Source organism: Phragmites australis, chromosome 13 (assembly GCF_958298935.1).
Source record: "Phragmites australis chromosome 13, lpPhrAust1.1, whole genome shotgun sequence".
Classification (NCBI taxonomy): Eukaryota; Viridiplantae; Streptophyta; class Magnoliopsida; order Poales; family Poaceae; genus Phragmites; species Phragmites australis.
In genome coordinates this window covers 13,182,390-13,198,293 of record NC_084933.1, presented here as the reverse complement: position 1 = coordinate 13,198,293, position 15,904 = coordinate 13,182,390, and the positions used below count along the sequence as shown (strand labels likewise).

Below are 15,904 nucleotides of genomic sequence, written 5' to 3'. Positions count from 1 at the left end.
TCACTAGGACAACAAGTTGTTCTCAAAATGTTCATCCAGAACTGAACAACGGCATCACTCTTCAAGAGCAAGAGGACCTTGAGAGCATGGACAATATGCTAGTGGAATTTGCTTCCAATGACTTATTTGGAGACCTCAATTAGGCTCTCAATTAATTAGATATTATTAATATATATGTCCTACATAGTGTTGTAATAGGTTGTTGTCATCTTATACTATTGTATCAACACATTGATACTCAATAAAGTCGTATGTATTCTATATATATCTATGAAGAATTTCACATTCTCTATTTTTATATATATAGATGATTACGAGAGACAATCCAATGGAAGAGGAGATGTGCTTAGTGGATAGTTGTACCACTAACTCTATACTAAGGGAGACTAAATATTTCCAAACTCTGAAAAAGAGTTAAGGAAATATTTTGACGATCGCAGGACGCGATGCTATGATTGTTGGCTCTGGTCGCGCCATAATCACTCTCCCTATGGGCACTCAAATTACAATCGACGATGCACTCTTGTATCCCGATTCAATATGGACCCTACTAAGTTATAGAAAAATCCATCAAAATAGTTTTCATATCGAAACCTATGATGACAACAAAGAGGAATATCTCCTCATTACCAAAAATAACGGATATGCAAAACAAATACTAGAGAAAATTCCCTCTTTATCCTCAGGATTGTACTACACATACATCAAGCCTGTACCACATGTTGCGTATAAGGTAAATTTTCAGAATGTTGACACATTCCAAATATGGCATGATCGCCTAGGTCATCCCGGTGTTGGGATGATACGAAAAATTATCTGCAATTCAATTGGTCATGGCATAAATACTGCCAAATTCCCACAATCTTTGGATTCTGTGTGCACCGCATGTGCCACAGGGAAATTAATTTTAAGACACTCTTATCTTAAAATTAAAGCTGAACCACTCAAATTCCTTGAACGCATTCAAGGTGATATATGTGGTCATATCCAACCATTAACTGGATCATTCAGGTACTTCATGGTTCTCATTGACGTATCTACACGATGGTCACATGTGTGTCTATTATCCACACGAAACCATGCTTTTTCCAAAATTATTGCTCAAGTTATTAAATTGCGAGCACATTATCCTGAACATAGGATACAATCCATTCGAATGGACAATGCGGCTGAATTTACCTTATGTGCCTTCAATGATTATTGTATGGCCCTAAGAATTCAAGTCTAGCATTCAGTACCTTACGTCCATACTCAAAATGGTTTGGCTGAATCTCTTATCAAGAGAATTAAGCTCATTGAAAGACAATTATTACATAATTGCAACCTTCCAACTTCATGTTGGGGTCACGCAGTCTTACACGTTGTTGACTTAATTCAATTGCGGCCAACTGCATATCATACTGCTTCCCCACTGCAGTTAGTACGTGGAAATCCTCCAAGCATTTCCCATCTGCGAAAGTTCAGTTGCGCTGTATACGTACCGATCTCACCACCGCAGCGTACATCAATGGGCCCACACAGGAAATTGGGGATCTATGTAGGGTATAAAGGTATCACTAAATCCTATATTCCTGCTGAATATGTCGGAAAGAGTGGAGGTACCAAATAAAACCACTCAACTCTCAAATCAAAATAAGAGAGGGAGAAGTACAGACACAAAAGATAAAGCTTCTTGCAAGCTACCGCGGAAACAGAGGAATCCTTCCTCCAAATCAGTAAATGCAAATCAACGTTAAGTTGAAAGACACCCAAAACCTAAGGATACTAAACATCTAGTGGATGCTCAACATCCACATTCCAGCTCAACGATGCACACAAATACTGATGTTGGGAAATCGGAACACCCAAACTCAATCACAATGGGAAATCACAATGAGTCGGAAAGGGTAGATGAAATTTCCATCAACTATATTGATTCTGGAGAATCATTTGATAGAAATACTACAATTGTCAACACATACTTCTCCTCAAAGATTGCAAACGATCTTCTCAATGATCCAGATCCAAAGACCATGGCAGAGTGCCGCAAGTGCTTGGACTGGACACAATAGAAGAATGCAATCTAGGCAGAATTACACTCGCTCTCCAAAAGAGAGGTATTCACATCAGTGATACCTACTCCTTGTAACATTTTTCCTGTAGGATACAAGTGGGTTTTTGTCCGCAAACGAAATGAAAACAACGAGGTGGTGAGATATAAAGCGAGGCTTGTAACACAAGGGTTCACGCAGAGACCCGGCATTGATTTCAATGAGACTTATTCTCCAGTAATGAATGGAATCACGTTCCGATGTTTAATTTCATTGGCAGTTCAAAATAATCTATCTATGCAATTGATGGATGTAGTGACCACATACCTTTATGGGTCACTTGATTCAGATATATACATGAAAGTCCCAGAAGGACTTAACATTTCGAATTCAAACACAAACCGCAACATGTACTATGTAAAACTTAAAAAATCATTATATGGTTTAAAACAGTCGGGAACAATGTGGTACAACCGACTAAAAGAATTCCTTTTACAAAAAGGTTATTCCAACAATGATGATTACCTATGTGTCTTCATAAAGAAATCCTCAACATGATTTTGTATTATCTCTGTATATGTTGATGATCTAAATATCATCTGAAATACAGAAGATATAGATGAAGCACGCAATCATCTAAAGACGGAATTTGAGATGAAGGATTTGGGTAAAACCAAAATTTGCTTGGGAATACAACTCGAGCATTATCCTTCAGGTATTCTTCTACACCAAACCGTATATACCCAGAAAATATTGGAGAAATTCAATATGGAAAAATCATATCCTTCAAAGACTCCCATGGTTGTTCGAGCTCTTGATATGGAAAAAGATCCATTTAAACCAAGGGAGGAAGGAGAAGAGATACTGGGATTCGAAATTCCTTATCTCAGTGCCATTGGAGCGCTTATGTATCTTGCAAATTGCACCAGACCTGATGTCGCATTTGCAGTGAACTTACTAGCTAGGCATAGCGCTACTCCAACTAAACGTCATTGGACAGGAGTCAAGAATATCTTACGATATCTCTAAGGCACTATAGATCTTGGTCTTTTATTTAAAAGAAATCAAGATATGAATATGATTGGATACACTGACGCTGGTTATTTATCAGATCCCCATAATGCCAAGTCACAAACAGGCTTTGTGTTCTTAAATGGTGGAACAGCTATTTCATGAAAGTCTTCAAAACAGACTCTAGTGGCTACATCCACTAATCATTCTGAAATAATCGTATTGTATAAAGCATCACGTGAATGCGTATGGCTTCACAGAATGATTAATCACATACAAGAATAATGTGGTATTGACTCTATTCAATTACCAATAATTATCTATGAAGATAATTCTGCATGCATTGCTCAAAAGCAAACAGGTTACATAAAGAGCAATATAACTAAACATATTGCTTCTAAAATGTTATATCCTTATGAATTACAAAATAATACGGAAATAGAAATCTTGCAAGTCAAATCATGTGATAACCTCGCTGAGTTGTTCACCAAGTCCTTACCGACTTCTACATTCCAAAAATATGTTAATAGAATTGGTATGCGACGACTACGGGATTTGCAAGGTTCAGAGGGAGATTGATCCTTGAATAAATAACATGTTCTATTGCACCCTTTTCCTTTATGGCTTCTCATATAAGGTTTTTAATGAGGCAATATCTACTTTGTTCCTCCCATTTTCCTAAATGGTTTGCGGAGGTTTTAAATATGGTCTAAAGATCATAATCATTGCTCTCTAAGCTCATTAATGAGTTTTCTCATTTGAACTTACAATGAGGCAATAACTGATATATACCATATCATTTTCTCATTAAATTTTCCCATTAGGCTTAAAGGAGTTTTATGGTATATCAACATATAACATATTATTTCTCCTCATATTTTTCCCACAGGATTTTTAGAGGAGTTTTCAACAAGAATTTTACACACAAGATAATTGATCAATAGGGAGTGTTACAAACTGACACTTCTTTAATTATGCATGTGATCAATTTAGCACACTAACTGCTTTTCAGTTATTGAACCAAAGGGCAACCATTCACTATTGAATAGACATGTTTATACCCTTTGAACATATATAAATATGTGTAAACAGCCATCAATCAATAAACACTACTTACTCTCTCAAACTCTCTCAAAATCACTCAAACATAAAACATTTGCTACCAAGACAGTCAGACTACTGTAATTGCTTGAGAGGCGCGAATGGGTTTGTGTAGTGTGCCCTCATTCATATTTCATCATTGGTCCCCTTGTCAGCGCACATGAGAATAGAGGCAATACGGCCTGCAGAATTATTTTCCGTGTCATGTATATCAACTCGATCGATTATAGGAGGACCGTGTTTGATCCCTGGGATGTTTTCGTCACTTTCTTCCTGATCTGTTCACTCAAGTATTCGTGAGCATGAGAAGAGTTGCGAGTATGGGGGAAACAGAAAATTGTATAGGATATTTTCGTCGCAGCTGCAATGTTGACCAAGGAATTCAGCGGAAAAAAAGTGCTTGCACAGCTCGATTGCCAAAGTTTTAGTGAGGTCTGACCAAAATATAAACGGCAAGCTCTAAAGGGCATCAGAAGTAGACTACAAGAGAATCAATGGGTTCAAACTCAAATCAACCACCCAACACCTAAGGGTATGGTAGTGCGGTATACCATGGAGGTTCATTTACATAGCTTCTAATACATCATTTTTTGGATAATACAAACTAGCCAAAAAAAAAAGTATGGTGAAACCAGAAACATGACAGGTAACCAATCAGTAGGGTAGCGGTCCTCGCAACTTGTTAGCAATGTGCAGCAGGTGGTCAATGTTTGTGGGTGGGTAGTTCTGGAGAAGCTTGAGGTTAGCCGTGAAATCACCAGCCAAGAGCCGCCTTCGAACAAGAATCAGCATTGCACAGCAGATACGCAACAAGGTAGCCTGCGCTCCGAACAGGAGAGTTTGATCAAATGCACATTGAAATGCGTCACATGGCATAAAACTAAAAATGGCAGTTCCCTAACCTGAGGTCCCTCTGGGTCACTTAACAGTGTGTCCCACAGGTTGATGCAGTCATGGAACTTGAATTCCTGTGTCAACAGCAATGTGATCCATCTGAATGCATAGAACTGCGGATTAACCTGGAATGTAGGGATAAGCGTTAGATTAGGACCAGAACTGCAGAAGTCTATGTTAACCATATGCTTGATTACAAGAAAGAGTTCTTCGGATAAATACCTTGGTTTGAACCTCTAAATGCCGCCAGAGCTCTTCGTCATGCCTTTTCAGAAGCTGTGATAGTCTACTGATTGTGGAGCGTATACCGACCACGCTGTTGTCAAGTTGCTTGCAAAAGTTATCTCGAAACCCACTAAGCAACTCAACAAAACAGAAAAATGCATCTGGCTCTGCTGAAGCCTGTTCACAGGTGAAAATGAGATATGCATGGTCATCAACCTGCTATACTGATGCATAATATTATACAAGGTACAAGGGTCAATGCTATTTGAGAGTCGTAGTCACACATCACCAGAAATGATCTTTGCCTCGATATATTTCAGAAACAGAATAAACAATAGGCAGGATGCTTCATATTTGGGGGCAATGCTGCACTATATTAGTTTCACACTCCAACATACATATCATTATTTACCAGTGCATGTAAGTTTTCAGAAAACTGAAATTAAATAAGACAATGTCTAACCTATTAAGGGAGCTTAATGCCGGGTAAAAGTCACATAAATTTAATGTTATCAGTTTTTTTAATCAGCAGAATCAGCGCAAAACATGGACACATTCTCTTTTTCTATGTGTAAGCAAGAAGTGACATAAAGAGGACACTTACAGCATTACTTTGGTCTAAGTCATTCTTGAAAACATAGTAGAGAGGTGCCAAAACCTCATTCATTCCTTGAACATATCTTATACCCGGATTTAATTTTGCAAAGATGGTAAGTATACGCTTTAGCGACTCCTGAAAACAAAATACATCACATTTAGACTGGCGAACAATGTGAATAACAACAAATAGGTGATCTCCTGTCAGATAATGTGCCCACCTGATTAGACAAGGCATCAGAAGAATCCCCATTGAAAAATTGCATCTCGGGATGAGTACGCTTAACATCTCTATCAATCTGCTCTATAATTTCAGATTCCTGAAGTATTGAGTAACAGTCAGTATTTTTAGTAGTTCAAACTCCAGAAAAGATATTCACAACAAAATTTGACAAACCAACAGTAGAACAAAGGGAGGTCTCTCAATACTCAACAGCAAAGCTTACAACCACATTGTACATAATACTAAAAACAGCTAGCAATTCCAGTACCTAATGGTTTCATAAGGATTTCAAGTCCAGAGTGAAAACTATTAGTCAGCTTGGCCCACTCTCCAAATATAGAAATCCAAACCCACTATATAACTTTTCTAGTGAAAGATGGGCATAATTTGGCATATTTTAGAAATAAGATGCAGAATTACAATAACTAATAAATTAGGATCACCATGAAGTTGGTTCACATTGCAAGAGGTGCACGGTTCCACATTATTGCTTGTAGTTTCATATAGACATAAGAAGCTGGAAAATAAACAACTGTATATAATACACTTCTAAACATTGAAAATATGGTCATGTGAAACACAAGAAAACATCGAACAATACAGTCGATAGTAGTCCAGAGTCCATACTCCAGAGTGTACTATTCAATACAATTGGAAGCACCCACCAGCAAGTAATTTTTAATTGTAATTGAAGTTACCTGGAAGTATTGGTTCCAAACACTAGTTTTCCCAAGGCTTAGAGGATGCTCATCTTGAACAATATCCGCCCTTGGTAGTACACCGGGTCCTTTAGCATCATGTTCCTCCATTTTGGAAACTGTCATTTCTTCCATTCTTCGAGTAACTTCTGACTGACCAGAACAAAAATGTACCATTATGCAGGTTGGTTGAAAGGAGTAAAGAGCCACCATAAAGTAGATAAATTAACAAAACTGCAGCACTGTACAAATTTTAATAGTTTATTGCTCTCCTCATGAAAGGAAAGCTTCATTCCTGATGAATGAGACTTGGTATTTGTTTAGACAAGTTATATAGGCACAAATCTGCTATGGTAAACAAAATTGTAATGCTATATGCATGACGAACTTACAGGGTTAAGCAGAAGCTCATCTTTGAAAGCACTGTATTGGGACCGCTTTTTTTCCAGTTCATATGGCCATAGAGCACGATCATTGGGCAAGTATCCCAAAAGAAGCTGCTAGCTATCAAAAAAGTCAAATAAATTTGTAGTGTACAGAACAAGGAGAAAAATTGTACAGACTATAACGAGCAACCAGCCTACCAGAACCAGAAAAATTGCATGTTGATATCTATCTATTTTACCTAAACGCTAGCAGTTTGTTCTACAGTTTCTTTTTAAGTTGTAATTCAATCCTATAACAGAAGCTCGCACTAGTTCCAAAATATGGCAGAGTTCGTGGTGTGTCCCGGTAGTGTTTTTAGGGGTGTCGGTGTTGGTGTTGGCTTGTGAGATGACCTCCCCTTGGTGTGTCCTACTGAAATATGTTATATTCTTGGAATTACTTAAGTGGTAAAATATCCAGTAATAGTTTCTATTGAACCATTAGGCCCTAAAATATCATGATGTGGTACTGCAAACTAATGTCTCTACTCTTCCCTTTATTAGGTCTAGATTGTACATTTCAACAAAAAAAATGCATGGGAAATTATTGATCAACCTATCCTGCTAACCAAAAGAGCTGCAATCATACCAAACCAGAGTGCAGAGCACTTGTTCAGCAACGCTAAACACATAAGAAAGCAAACAGGACGGATGTATGTAAACTACAAGTCTACAACAATCAGCATGCATGCATAGTATAAACCTTCAAGCTGAATCAAAATGATGAAGCATGCTTATTCAATCTAGATCGAGCTGAATCAGAGTGCTTATCCAATCCGGATCGAGCTGAATCAAAGCATGCAAGCCCATCCTAGCCTCAACATAGAAAAACTATAACTTCCGAAAGAGATTAAGTTAACACAGGGTCACATCAACAAGGAGATAGTAAAATCCTTCGGTTGGAAATGCCATTCCTCTAGCAGAATGTTACTATACAAGTGATACAGCAAGCACTGTGAACAGGCTACACATAGCGTCACGCAGTGAATCGAGAAGAACAGGAGGGGATCAACGGACCTTCCAGACGACGGGCCGCACCCCGGCGGCGTCGGGCACGCCCTGGCACGCGAGTCGCCGCAGCTCCGCCAGATCCACCACATTCCTCCCCAGCTGCATCGCGCCGAAACGCAATACACACGAACAAGCCAAGTGAGCCCAAAACCTCTGCGACCCCAGAACCACCAAAAAGCTCATCCCGATCGCCGAGCGCGCGAGCACTCACCGCGACCTTGAACTCCGCGACGAGGTGGGCCCGCGACGGGCCGGCCGCGCCCGCACCCGCACCCGCGTCGTCGTCGCCGCCGCCGCCGCCGCGCCGGGCGGGCGGAGGCGCAGGGGTTGGCCTTGGCGGGGTCGGATCCCTGGGCGGCTGGGGAGGCGGCTGTGGGGAGGGCGCGCGGGGAGGGGAGCTGTGGCGCGGGGCGGGCGGAGGCGCGGACCAGATCGGGCTGTTGAGCCAGTCCGGGAAGGATTTGCGCCTGGGTCCGGCGCCGTCGGCCATGGCGGCGGTGCTAGCTGGCGGGGTTTAGGAATTGGGGGAAGGGCGGTCGTGGTCTCTGTCTCGGGATCGAGGAGAACCTGTGGGTTTCTTCCTTTTTCTTTCTCTCTTTCCTTTAGGCAAATCGCACCAGGGTGTTTGTTTGGTTTGATGCTATCATCAATTCATCATCGGTTTGGTTCGAGGAACTGAAGCATGAGAAATATCGTCCCGCAAAATTCCGGAATTTCGGTTGCGTTTGTACGAGGTTTTGCTTATACAGATCGTATACATATGTTGAAAAAAAATAGATTAGGTGAAATTATATTTATTAAAAAGAAATATGCTGAACTGAGTTTTTTTATCTTACGAATGTAAGTCACCGATAAACGGTTGGTTGCGACTGTGATTGGTTATTTGAATGAAAATAATTTTATGACAGATTCGTTTATCTGTATGAGTGGATGTAAGAGTTTACATCTGTCGAATCAGATTATAGACGTATATTTATATCTATTAAGATAAATTGAAACAATATATACAAACAAATAAACACGTATCTTTTTAAAATTATACGTATTCATCTATATAGATAATTAGTCACGTTCTTATAAGATGATAATATTCAAGATGAGATGATTGCTCAAACTATATAGGCCACTTTTGAAATACGGGACAGGAAAAAGAGACGCAGGTTCAGCACGCCAAAAAAGTGTAAGAGGCGCAGCTGTTACAACGCAAACACGACCGAGCGAATAGGATGAAGTGACCAAAAGTTGCGCGAAGAGAAGCGAGCGACAAACGAGAGCGCTTTACTTTCACGCCAGGAAAATTTCCATGAGGTCAGACATCTTGCTTAGTTTCATGTGAAGTTGTGCCGTAGGAAAACAATTTTTCGTTTCCTTTTCTACGAACCAAAGGAAGTCAGTCACACAAAAAGGTGTACATCTTGCTTGCTATCGCATAAAAGTGCTCACGTATTAACTCGCTCCTTTTAGATCCAGCTAGTTGGGGTTTTCGGGTGTAGAGGCGAGCAGGCAAAGGTAACTCAAACTGGCACTTCCACATTGATCGGATGGCTACGGGCAGCTGGGATTTGATCTGACGGCTACAGATGCGCGAGCACGACCCTGTGTTCCTCGCAGCAGCTCTGCTATCTTCCCACACTACCCGCTCAGCCGCTCTGTTTCTTGAGCCTTCTTCCATTCTTTCCCACGTGCACGGGGCGGATCGGCAGCCAAACCGAGACGCCGGCGCGAGGGAGGCCGGAGCGCGCGCGGATCCGCGGGGCCCCGCGGCCCGGCGAGATGAACGCCTTCAGGCTCGCAGGCGACATGACGCACCTCATGAGCGTCCTCGTCCTCCTCCTCAAGATCCACACCATCAAGTCCTGCGCCGGTGAGAACCCGAGGACCAACCGCGATGCCTCTCTTTCTTCTTACTCCGTACGATTTCTGGCCGGGATCCGGGGCTGTGTTGCCAGATCAAGGAACGTTACTTACTGCCTTAGTATATAGTGCGGGGTATTGTGGCATGGTTCTGGATCTTGGGGGTTAGGAGGCAGGGAATGCTGATCTTTGAGGCCAAGTCCTTCCGGTGTTTTGATGGATTTTGAGGCTTTAGAATCTATTCTGGTGGGAGTTCGTGGAAAGGAGGCAACCTTGATTCTTCAGTGCAATTGGATTGGCATGGAGAACGATTAAAAAGTTGAGATGTTGTATCTTGTTTGCCTCTGTTTTTTGGAGTTCTTTTTACTAGGTACTTGCAGATACTGGGGGTTGGAGGAATGGTGGAATCACACATTTTTTAAACACACCGGTACTGTAACTTCATTGTGGTTATGGTTTGAGCTTGGCAGTTAGATCCTCCAAGAACTTACATTTGGAGGAAATTGTGTGTTTCCTGTGCCTCCTGTGGAAGATCATCATACATTGGTCCACAGGCTTGTCAGGCGATTGCAAACCTTTTGAAATGTATGTATTGTGTTGGCGTATTCTGGGGGTGGAAGATTATTTTGCGCAAATCAGTGGTTCAGAAGTGGAATTCTTATGGTAGTTTGACACTGCTGCTACTGCTTTGTTTTATGTATATTTATTAGGAATTTCCCTGTCCAGAACTCTTAAGTTTTAGTTGGACACCAGTTAACTGCTTGAGATTTATGGCCATCACGCATGCAGTTCACATCCAGGAGACCTTTATATTTTCTCGGAATTACGACAACGGTAATGCTTTTGATAGATTATTTCGGAACGAGAATGTGTGACCAAACAGTTTCCAGATTATATGTTTTGAGCCAGCATATTTTGATGGTTACAATCTTTGTCTGACCAGAATTTGAAAATGACATAGTACATTTCAAGTAGGCAATAGCAATCATTAATGCAACACGAGAAATGTTATGCACGCCTTTGATCGTATATTTTTCTCATTGACACACGACGATGATTCTTTTCAATAGTTATTGTATTTTTTTGTACAAGAAGTCTCATGAAATAAAATTTGGTTTTTCTCCATAGGTGTTTCCTTGAAGACGCAAGAGTTATATGCTCTCGTTTTCACCACTCGCTACTTGGACATATTTACAGATTTTATATCCCTATACAACACAGTCATGAAGCTGATTTTCCTGGGGAGCTCATTCTTAATAGTTTGGTATATGAAGCGCCATAAGATGGTCCGCAGATCATATGATAAGGATCATGATACGTTTCGACATCAATTTCTTGTTCTACCTTGCCTTATATTGGCCTTGCTTATACATGAGAAGTTCACTTTCAGGGAGGTAATTTATTGAACCAGGTTTTCTGAACTTGTAGATAGTATAAGCTTCCCAACACTATAGTTTATATCATGTGGGAATCACTATCTTCTCCTTTATTTTCCATTTGCTTATAAAACTAGTGACTGAGTTCTTTTTCTGGGTTATCCTAACTAGGTGATGTGGACGTTTTCCATTTATCTTGAGGCTGTTGCAATTCTTCCTCAACTTGTCCTGCTACAGCGCACAAGAAACATTGACAATTTAACTGGGCAATATGTATTCTTCCTAGGGTAACATTTAAATTTTGAAACCATTTTCTTCTGTGCAAACAACAATTCCTTAGAAAGATGATTTCTTACTGCTTCATGCATCGTCGAAGTGGTTATGGTCCAAAATTTTTACTTGTTGACCTTAGTACTATGAGATATGGTCCACGTTTCATTGGTGAGCACACAAGCATTGTATGGCATTATTCTGTCCCGGAGTAAACTGAGCCCATCCTTGTGGTTTGTGCTGTGTATAAATTTTCATCTGGATATAGCTTTCTTAATTTATCCTTTCAGGGTTCTAAGTTTAACATGGTCGAGCACTGAACATGTTGCATTGTTGTGTTAGGATTGCTTGCTTACCCTTTCTCATGCCAGCTGTTTTGTTTCTCAAGAAAATAATATCAAATTCTATGCCTACCATGTATTTTTATATTGTGCTCATCTATTGGAACATGATTTTGTTGTTATGAGCTATCTTAAGGGTCTGTCTAATGGTGCTGCTGTTATAGTCGTGGCAACTCAGATTGTTGTTTTTTCATGAAACAGCATCGGATCAAAGTACATATGGTTCCAGTCAGGCAAAATCCTAAAGGCAATGAAAGTGACATTTTTTTAGGTTCATAGAATTCATGTAGAGAATACACTAGATAAATGGGAATACTTCCTCTAGGATAATAATACTTGTCGCATTTGTATCTTTAGAATATCCTCCTTAGTCGTTATACAAAGCCATGAACTTAATCAATGCTAATAATGTATGAGTTTACGATGTGAACTTGAACCATTATTTTTCAGGAGACGTATATCCTACTGTTCTCCTTTCAAATTTAGTATCTATTTCTGTTTTTATTGTTAGAAAAGGTAACTATACATCGACTATTATTATGCAGCGCATACCGATCACTGTACATTCTCAACTGGATTTACCGCTACTTCACTGAGCCACACTATGCACATTGGATAAGTACGACATTTCTGTATCGTTTTGTTTTGTTTTTGGTTTATGCCTATTGAATAGGTATATAATCTCTGTTATTGTCAACATGAACAGCTTGGATATCAGGATTCGTGCAGACACTATTGTACGCAGATTTCTTCTATTATTACTTCAACAGGTAAATAGCATTTGTGTTCTTAAATCATTCATCGCATTATTTACTGAACTTTATGTATAGATGTTGCAAGAATGCCGATGACAACATATATGTCAAATTTTGCAGTTGGAAGAACAACGTTAAACTCACCCTACCAGCTTGACCACTCAATCACTCAATTGTCATTTTTGTTGGTGTTGTATCGTTTGAGTATTGCATGACTTGGTTGTCCACCTGTAGCAGTGTACCTCATGCACTTCAGGAAAGTTCTGAAAAAATGCTCCCTTTTGGTACAAGAGCTGAGATCTGTGACGAGGGTGCAGCATCATTTGTTGAAGAAAACACATTGTTTTCCAGTGTCAAGAGACTACAAGCATTTATGTTAAGATGAAATATAGAAAATATACTGTAAATGAACTGGAAAATAGCTTGCTGCACAGTGGAGATGAATAGCGGATAGATGTACTTGTGAATTGTGATCGGCTGGTTGTGAAGAGGGCCTTGAGCTTTTGAAATAATGTAACTATGTCGAGCAGTGTCTTGATTTACCGCTGTAGGACTCCGTGGGAGTACATGTATTAGTTCCAGACAAGAGCAAGATTTGATCAATTTTGTCACCAACCAATGGCCAGTTCAAAGTTTGTGACATTTTAGCCAATATTAATTTTTCTTATATAAATAATTATCATCGTTTTGGCCGACCGATAACCCGTTAACCAGCCACACTAGCTGAATCAGTTTCCACATTAAGTTACCTAAATGCGAATAGCCCTAGATTAGGTACTTTACTTGCACACTGAACTTCTATAAACGCCGTGGTCATAATTTGTTCCTTAGCGTATTGGTCGTTGCAACCATTGTGCTATATATTTGTGGCTTAATCAATATCTGTAATACTTCTCTTTTATGAAAACCTTTTGTGAAAATTATTCTCCCCTTCTTTAGTTGTGGCAAACCTCTATAACAATCATTTTACTCTTTAGAAATATGCACATGTTACAAACACATCAGCACCGACTACACTGACCCAGCCACAACAATATATAACAAATTGCAAGCAGCACCAAGAATCCAGTGGGTGAATGCTACAATTGCAATAGGCATATCTTAGCATCATGACCAACTGCAAAAAAGGAAAACCAATAGTTCAAATCATAACACGTTATCCTGGCTCATTGGTTTGACTGGCTCTACAATCCACATCAATTTTGATTACTCTATATTAGTCCCTTCCATCTCCAACACTTCTAACCAATTCTTCCTTTCCGGTGACAAGTTCAATTACCATTTGCAACCAACACAACCCAGCTAGAAAACAGCAAAAGGCAAGTGACACGTTGCAAATATGAACTAGAAGCACTGAAATGTGAAGCATCATTTTTTGTATGTGTGTGTGGAGAAACTAGCAAACATGTGTAGTGTAGGAATGAACCGAATCGAACCTGAAATTGATGCTCTGAACCTCAAGCGTGATCTTGAATGCTCTGATCAAGACGTGTCCAGCCTGGGTATGCATTTTAGCGAGGCAGAATTCCTGATGTTTGCTCAGTCTATTGAGTTTAAGCTCAAGCACGGCCCTCGTTCTCGCGGCAAATCTGCTCATATTTTGGCTATCGTCGAGTCCGAACTGGAACCTGGTTTCCTTTGGCCTGACAGTGTTCTAGATCGTATTGCCTCACAGATGACCAGCGATTTAGCTGTGTCCACATGTTCATAGAGTTGCCTATAAGGTTCCATTTGTTTTTTATTTTGATTATAGATTTTAGCTTTAAAAATAAAAGCAAAGACAAACGGTCTCAATCTAAAATCCGATTCTCATAATTCACAAGTCAAATTGTACTACAAAATCTTATAACCTACAATATGATTGTAATTTGCTTAAAAAAACAATATGATAGGAAAGAGCTTATACAAATTCTACAAACTGAATTGTATTATCACAATCTAAAACTGAAATAAACAGACCCTAAATACACATGCTAAACACCCTTACCACCTACATCACAGCTTTTTCCTGCTGTGCTGCGGCATGGAGTTTTTAACAAAACTCAGCAGGCAATGGCATGTGTATTCTGATTAAAGATTCTAGCTTTAAAAGCAAAAGCAAAAACAAACGATCTTAATCTAAAATTTAATTATCACAATTCACAAGTCAGTTGTACTATAAAATCCTATAATCCACAACCTGATAATAATTTACTTAAAAAACAATCTAATAGGAAAGAGCTTCTACGAATTCTACAAACTGAACTGTATTATCACAATCTAAAGCTAAAATAAACAAACCCTAACTACACATGACATTGCCTGCTAAACACTCTTACCACCCACATCACAGCCTTTTCCTGCTGTGCTGCGGCATGGAGGTAACAAAACCCAGCCCGTTTCTCAGCTTTGGCTAGTGCAGTACTCAAGCAAATCTACTGAATTGTGTCTCATGGATTTCAGATCTTGAACTGTGGATTTAAGCTACACCATCATTAGGTGACGCAGAAATTAAACGGCAGGAGAAAAGAATATCAAAACCAAACGGATGAACAGAGTCGGTACGAGCAAAGCCATGGTTGGCTATAAATCAGCTTGATGCAACATGACATGCTGCCTTCAGAACACAATCTCCATCAGACCATGCTTTGATTACACGGCGACAACATTCCTTAATAGTTTCATACAGAACAAGAGCGACGATGTTTCTTAAACAGTCTTGTATAGAAAGAGGTTCTCAAAGGTTCCCCGTGTGCAGGACTGACTTGAAACAAAATGAGCGGACACCTCCTGTTAGTCACCACCCTAAATTATAGTAAGGCAGGATCATCAGCACATTGAAGTGAACAAATAGGGGCTTTGGTAAGCAAATGAGAACAGCAATTGGTAAAAGAATAAACTGACTTGTGACCAGAACATTAATCCCATGTGCTTTGTTTATAAAATTCGCAAGTGCTAATACTATTCACAGTTGTAACACCCGTTTTCCCCCTCTCCCTCCCTATGATCTCTCTTGCTCTCATGCCTGCGCTGTAGATCCACATGTCAACCGTCACTTTCCTCCACTTCCCCCGATCTCCCCCTTCCATTTCAGAACCGGCCACCCGTTTTTCA

General features: G+C 39.9%; 2 protein-coding genes across 2 annotated transcripts; one reads left to right on the top strand and one right to left on the bottom strand.

Annotated features, from left to right (window-relative positions):
• Positions 1–4,577: 4,577 nt before the first annotated feature.
• LOC133889098 (uncharacterized) lies at positions 4,578–8,878 on the bottom strand. The gene is made up of 9 exons (XM_062329559.1): positions 8,427–8,878; positions 8,222–8,314; positions 7,172–7,276; positions 6,780–6,932; positions 6,080–6,178; positions 5,866–5,994; positions 5,259–5,438; positions 5,045–5,161; positions 4,578–4,961 (listed from the first exon to the last, which is right to left on the bottom strand). The coding sequence occupies exons 1-9, from the start codon at positions 8,703–8,705 to the stop codon at positions 4,797–4,799; spliced, it is 1,320 nt and encodes a 439-aa protein (XP_062185543.1). The 5' UTR covers positions 8,706–8,878; the 3' UTR covers positions 4,578–4,796.
• A 964-nt stretch (positions 8,879–9,842) lies between these two features.
• Positions 9,843–13,453, top strand: LOC133889308 (ER lumen protein-retaining receptor). The gene is made up of 6 exons (XM_062329826.1): positions 9,843–10,079; positions 11,198–11,463; positions 11,617–11,732; positions 12,602–12,675; positions 12,763–12,826; positions 12,932–13,453. The coding sequence occupies exons 1-6, from the start codon at positions 9,989–9,991 to the stop codon at positions 12,966–12,968; spliced, it is 648 nt and encodes a 215-aa protein (XP_062185810.1). The 5' UTR covers positions 9,843–9,988; the 3' UTR covers positions 12,969–13,453.
• The last annotated feature ends 2,451 nt before the right edge of the window (positions 13,454–15,904 follow it).

Excerpts from the sequence above, each read along its gene's own strand:
- LOC133889098 (XM_062329559.1), bottom strand. The coding sequence starts at position 8,705 with ATGGCCGACGGCGCCGGACCCAGGCGCAAATCCTTCCCGGACTGGCTC. Across the intron at positions 7,277-8,221 it reads TGCGGCCCGTCGTCTGGAAG|CTTCTTTTGGGATACTTGCC; the intron begins GTCCGTTGATCC and ends GATAGCTAGCAG. Across the intron at positions 6,179-6,779 it reads TTTGGAACCAATACTTCCAG|GAATCTGAAATTATAGAGCA; the intron begins GTAACTTCAATT and ends TCAATACTTCAG.
- LOC133889308 (XM_062329826.1), top strand. The coding sequence starts at position 9,989 with ATGAACGCCTTCAGGCTCGCAGGCGACATGACGCACCTCATGAGCGTC. Across the intron at positions 11,733-12,601 it reads CAATATGTATTCTTCCTAGG|CGCATACCGATCACTGTACA; the intron begins GTAACATTTAAA and ends ATTATTATGCAG. Across the intron at positions 12,676-12,762 it reads ACACTATGCACATTGGATAA|CTTGGATATCAGGATTCGTG; the intron begins GTACGACATTTC and ends CAACATGAACAG.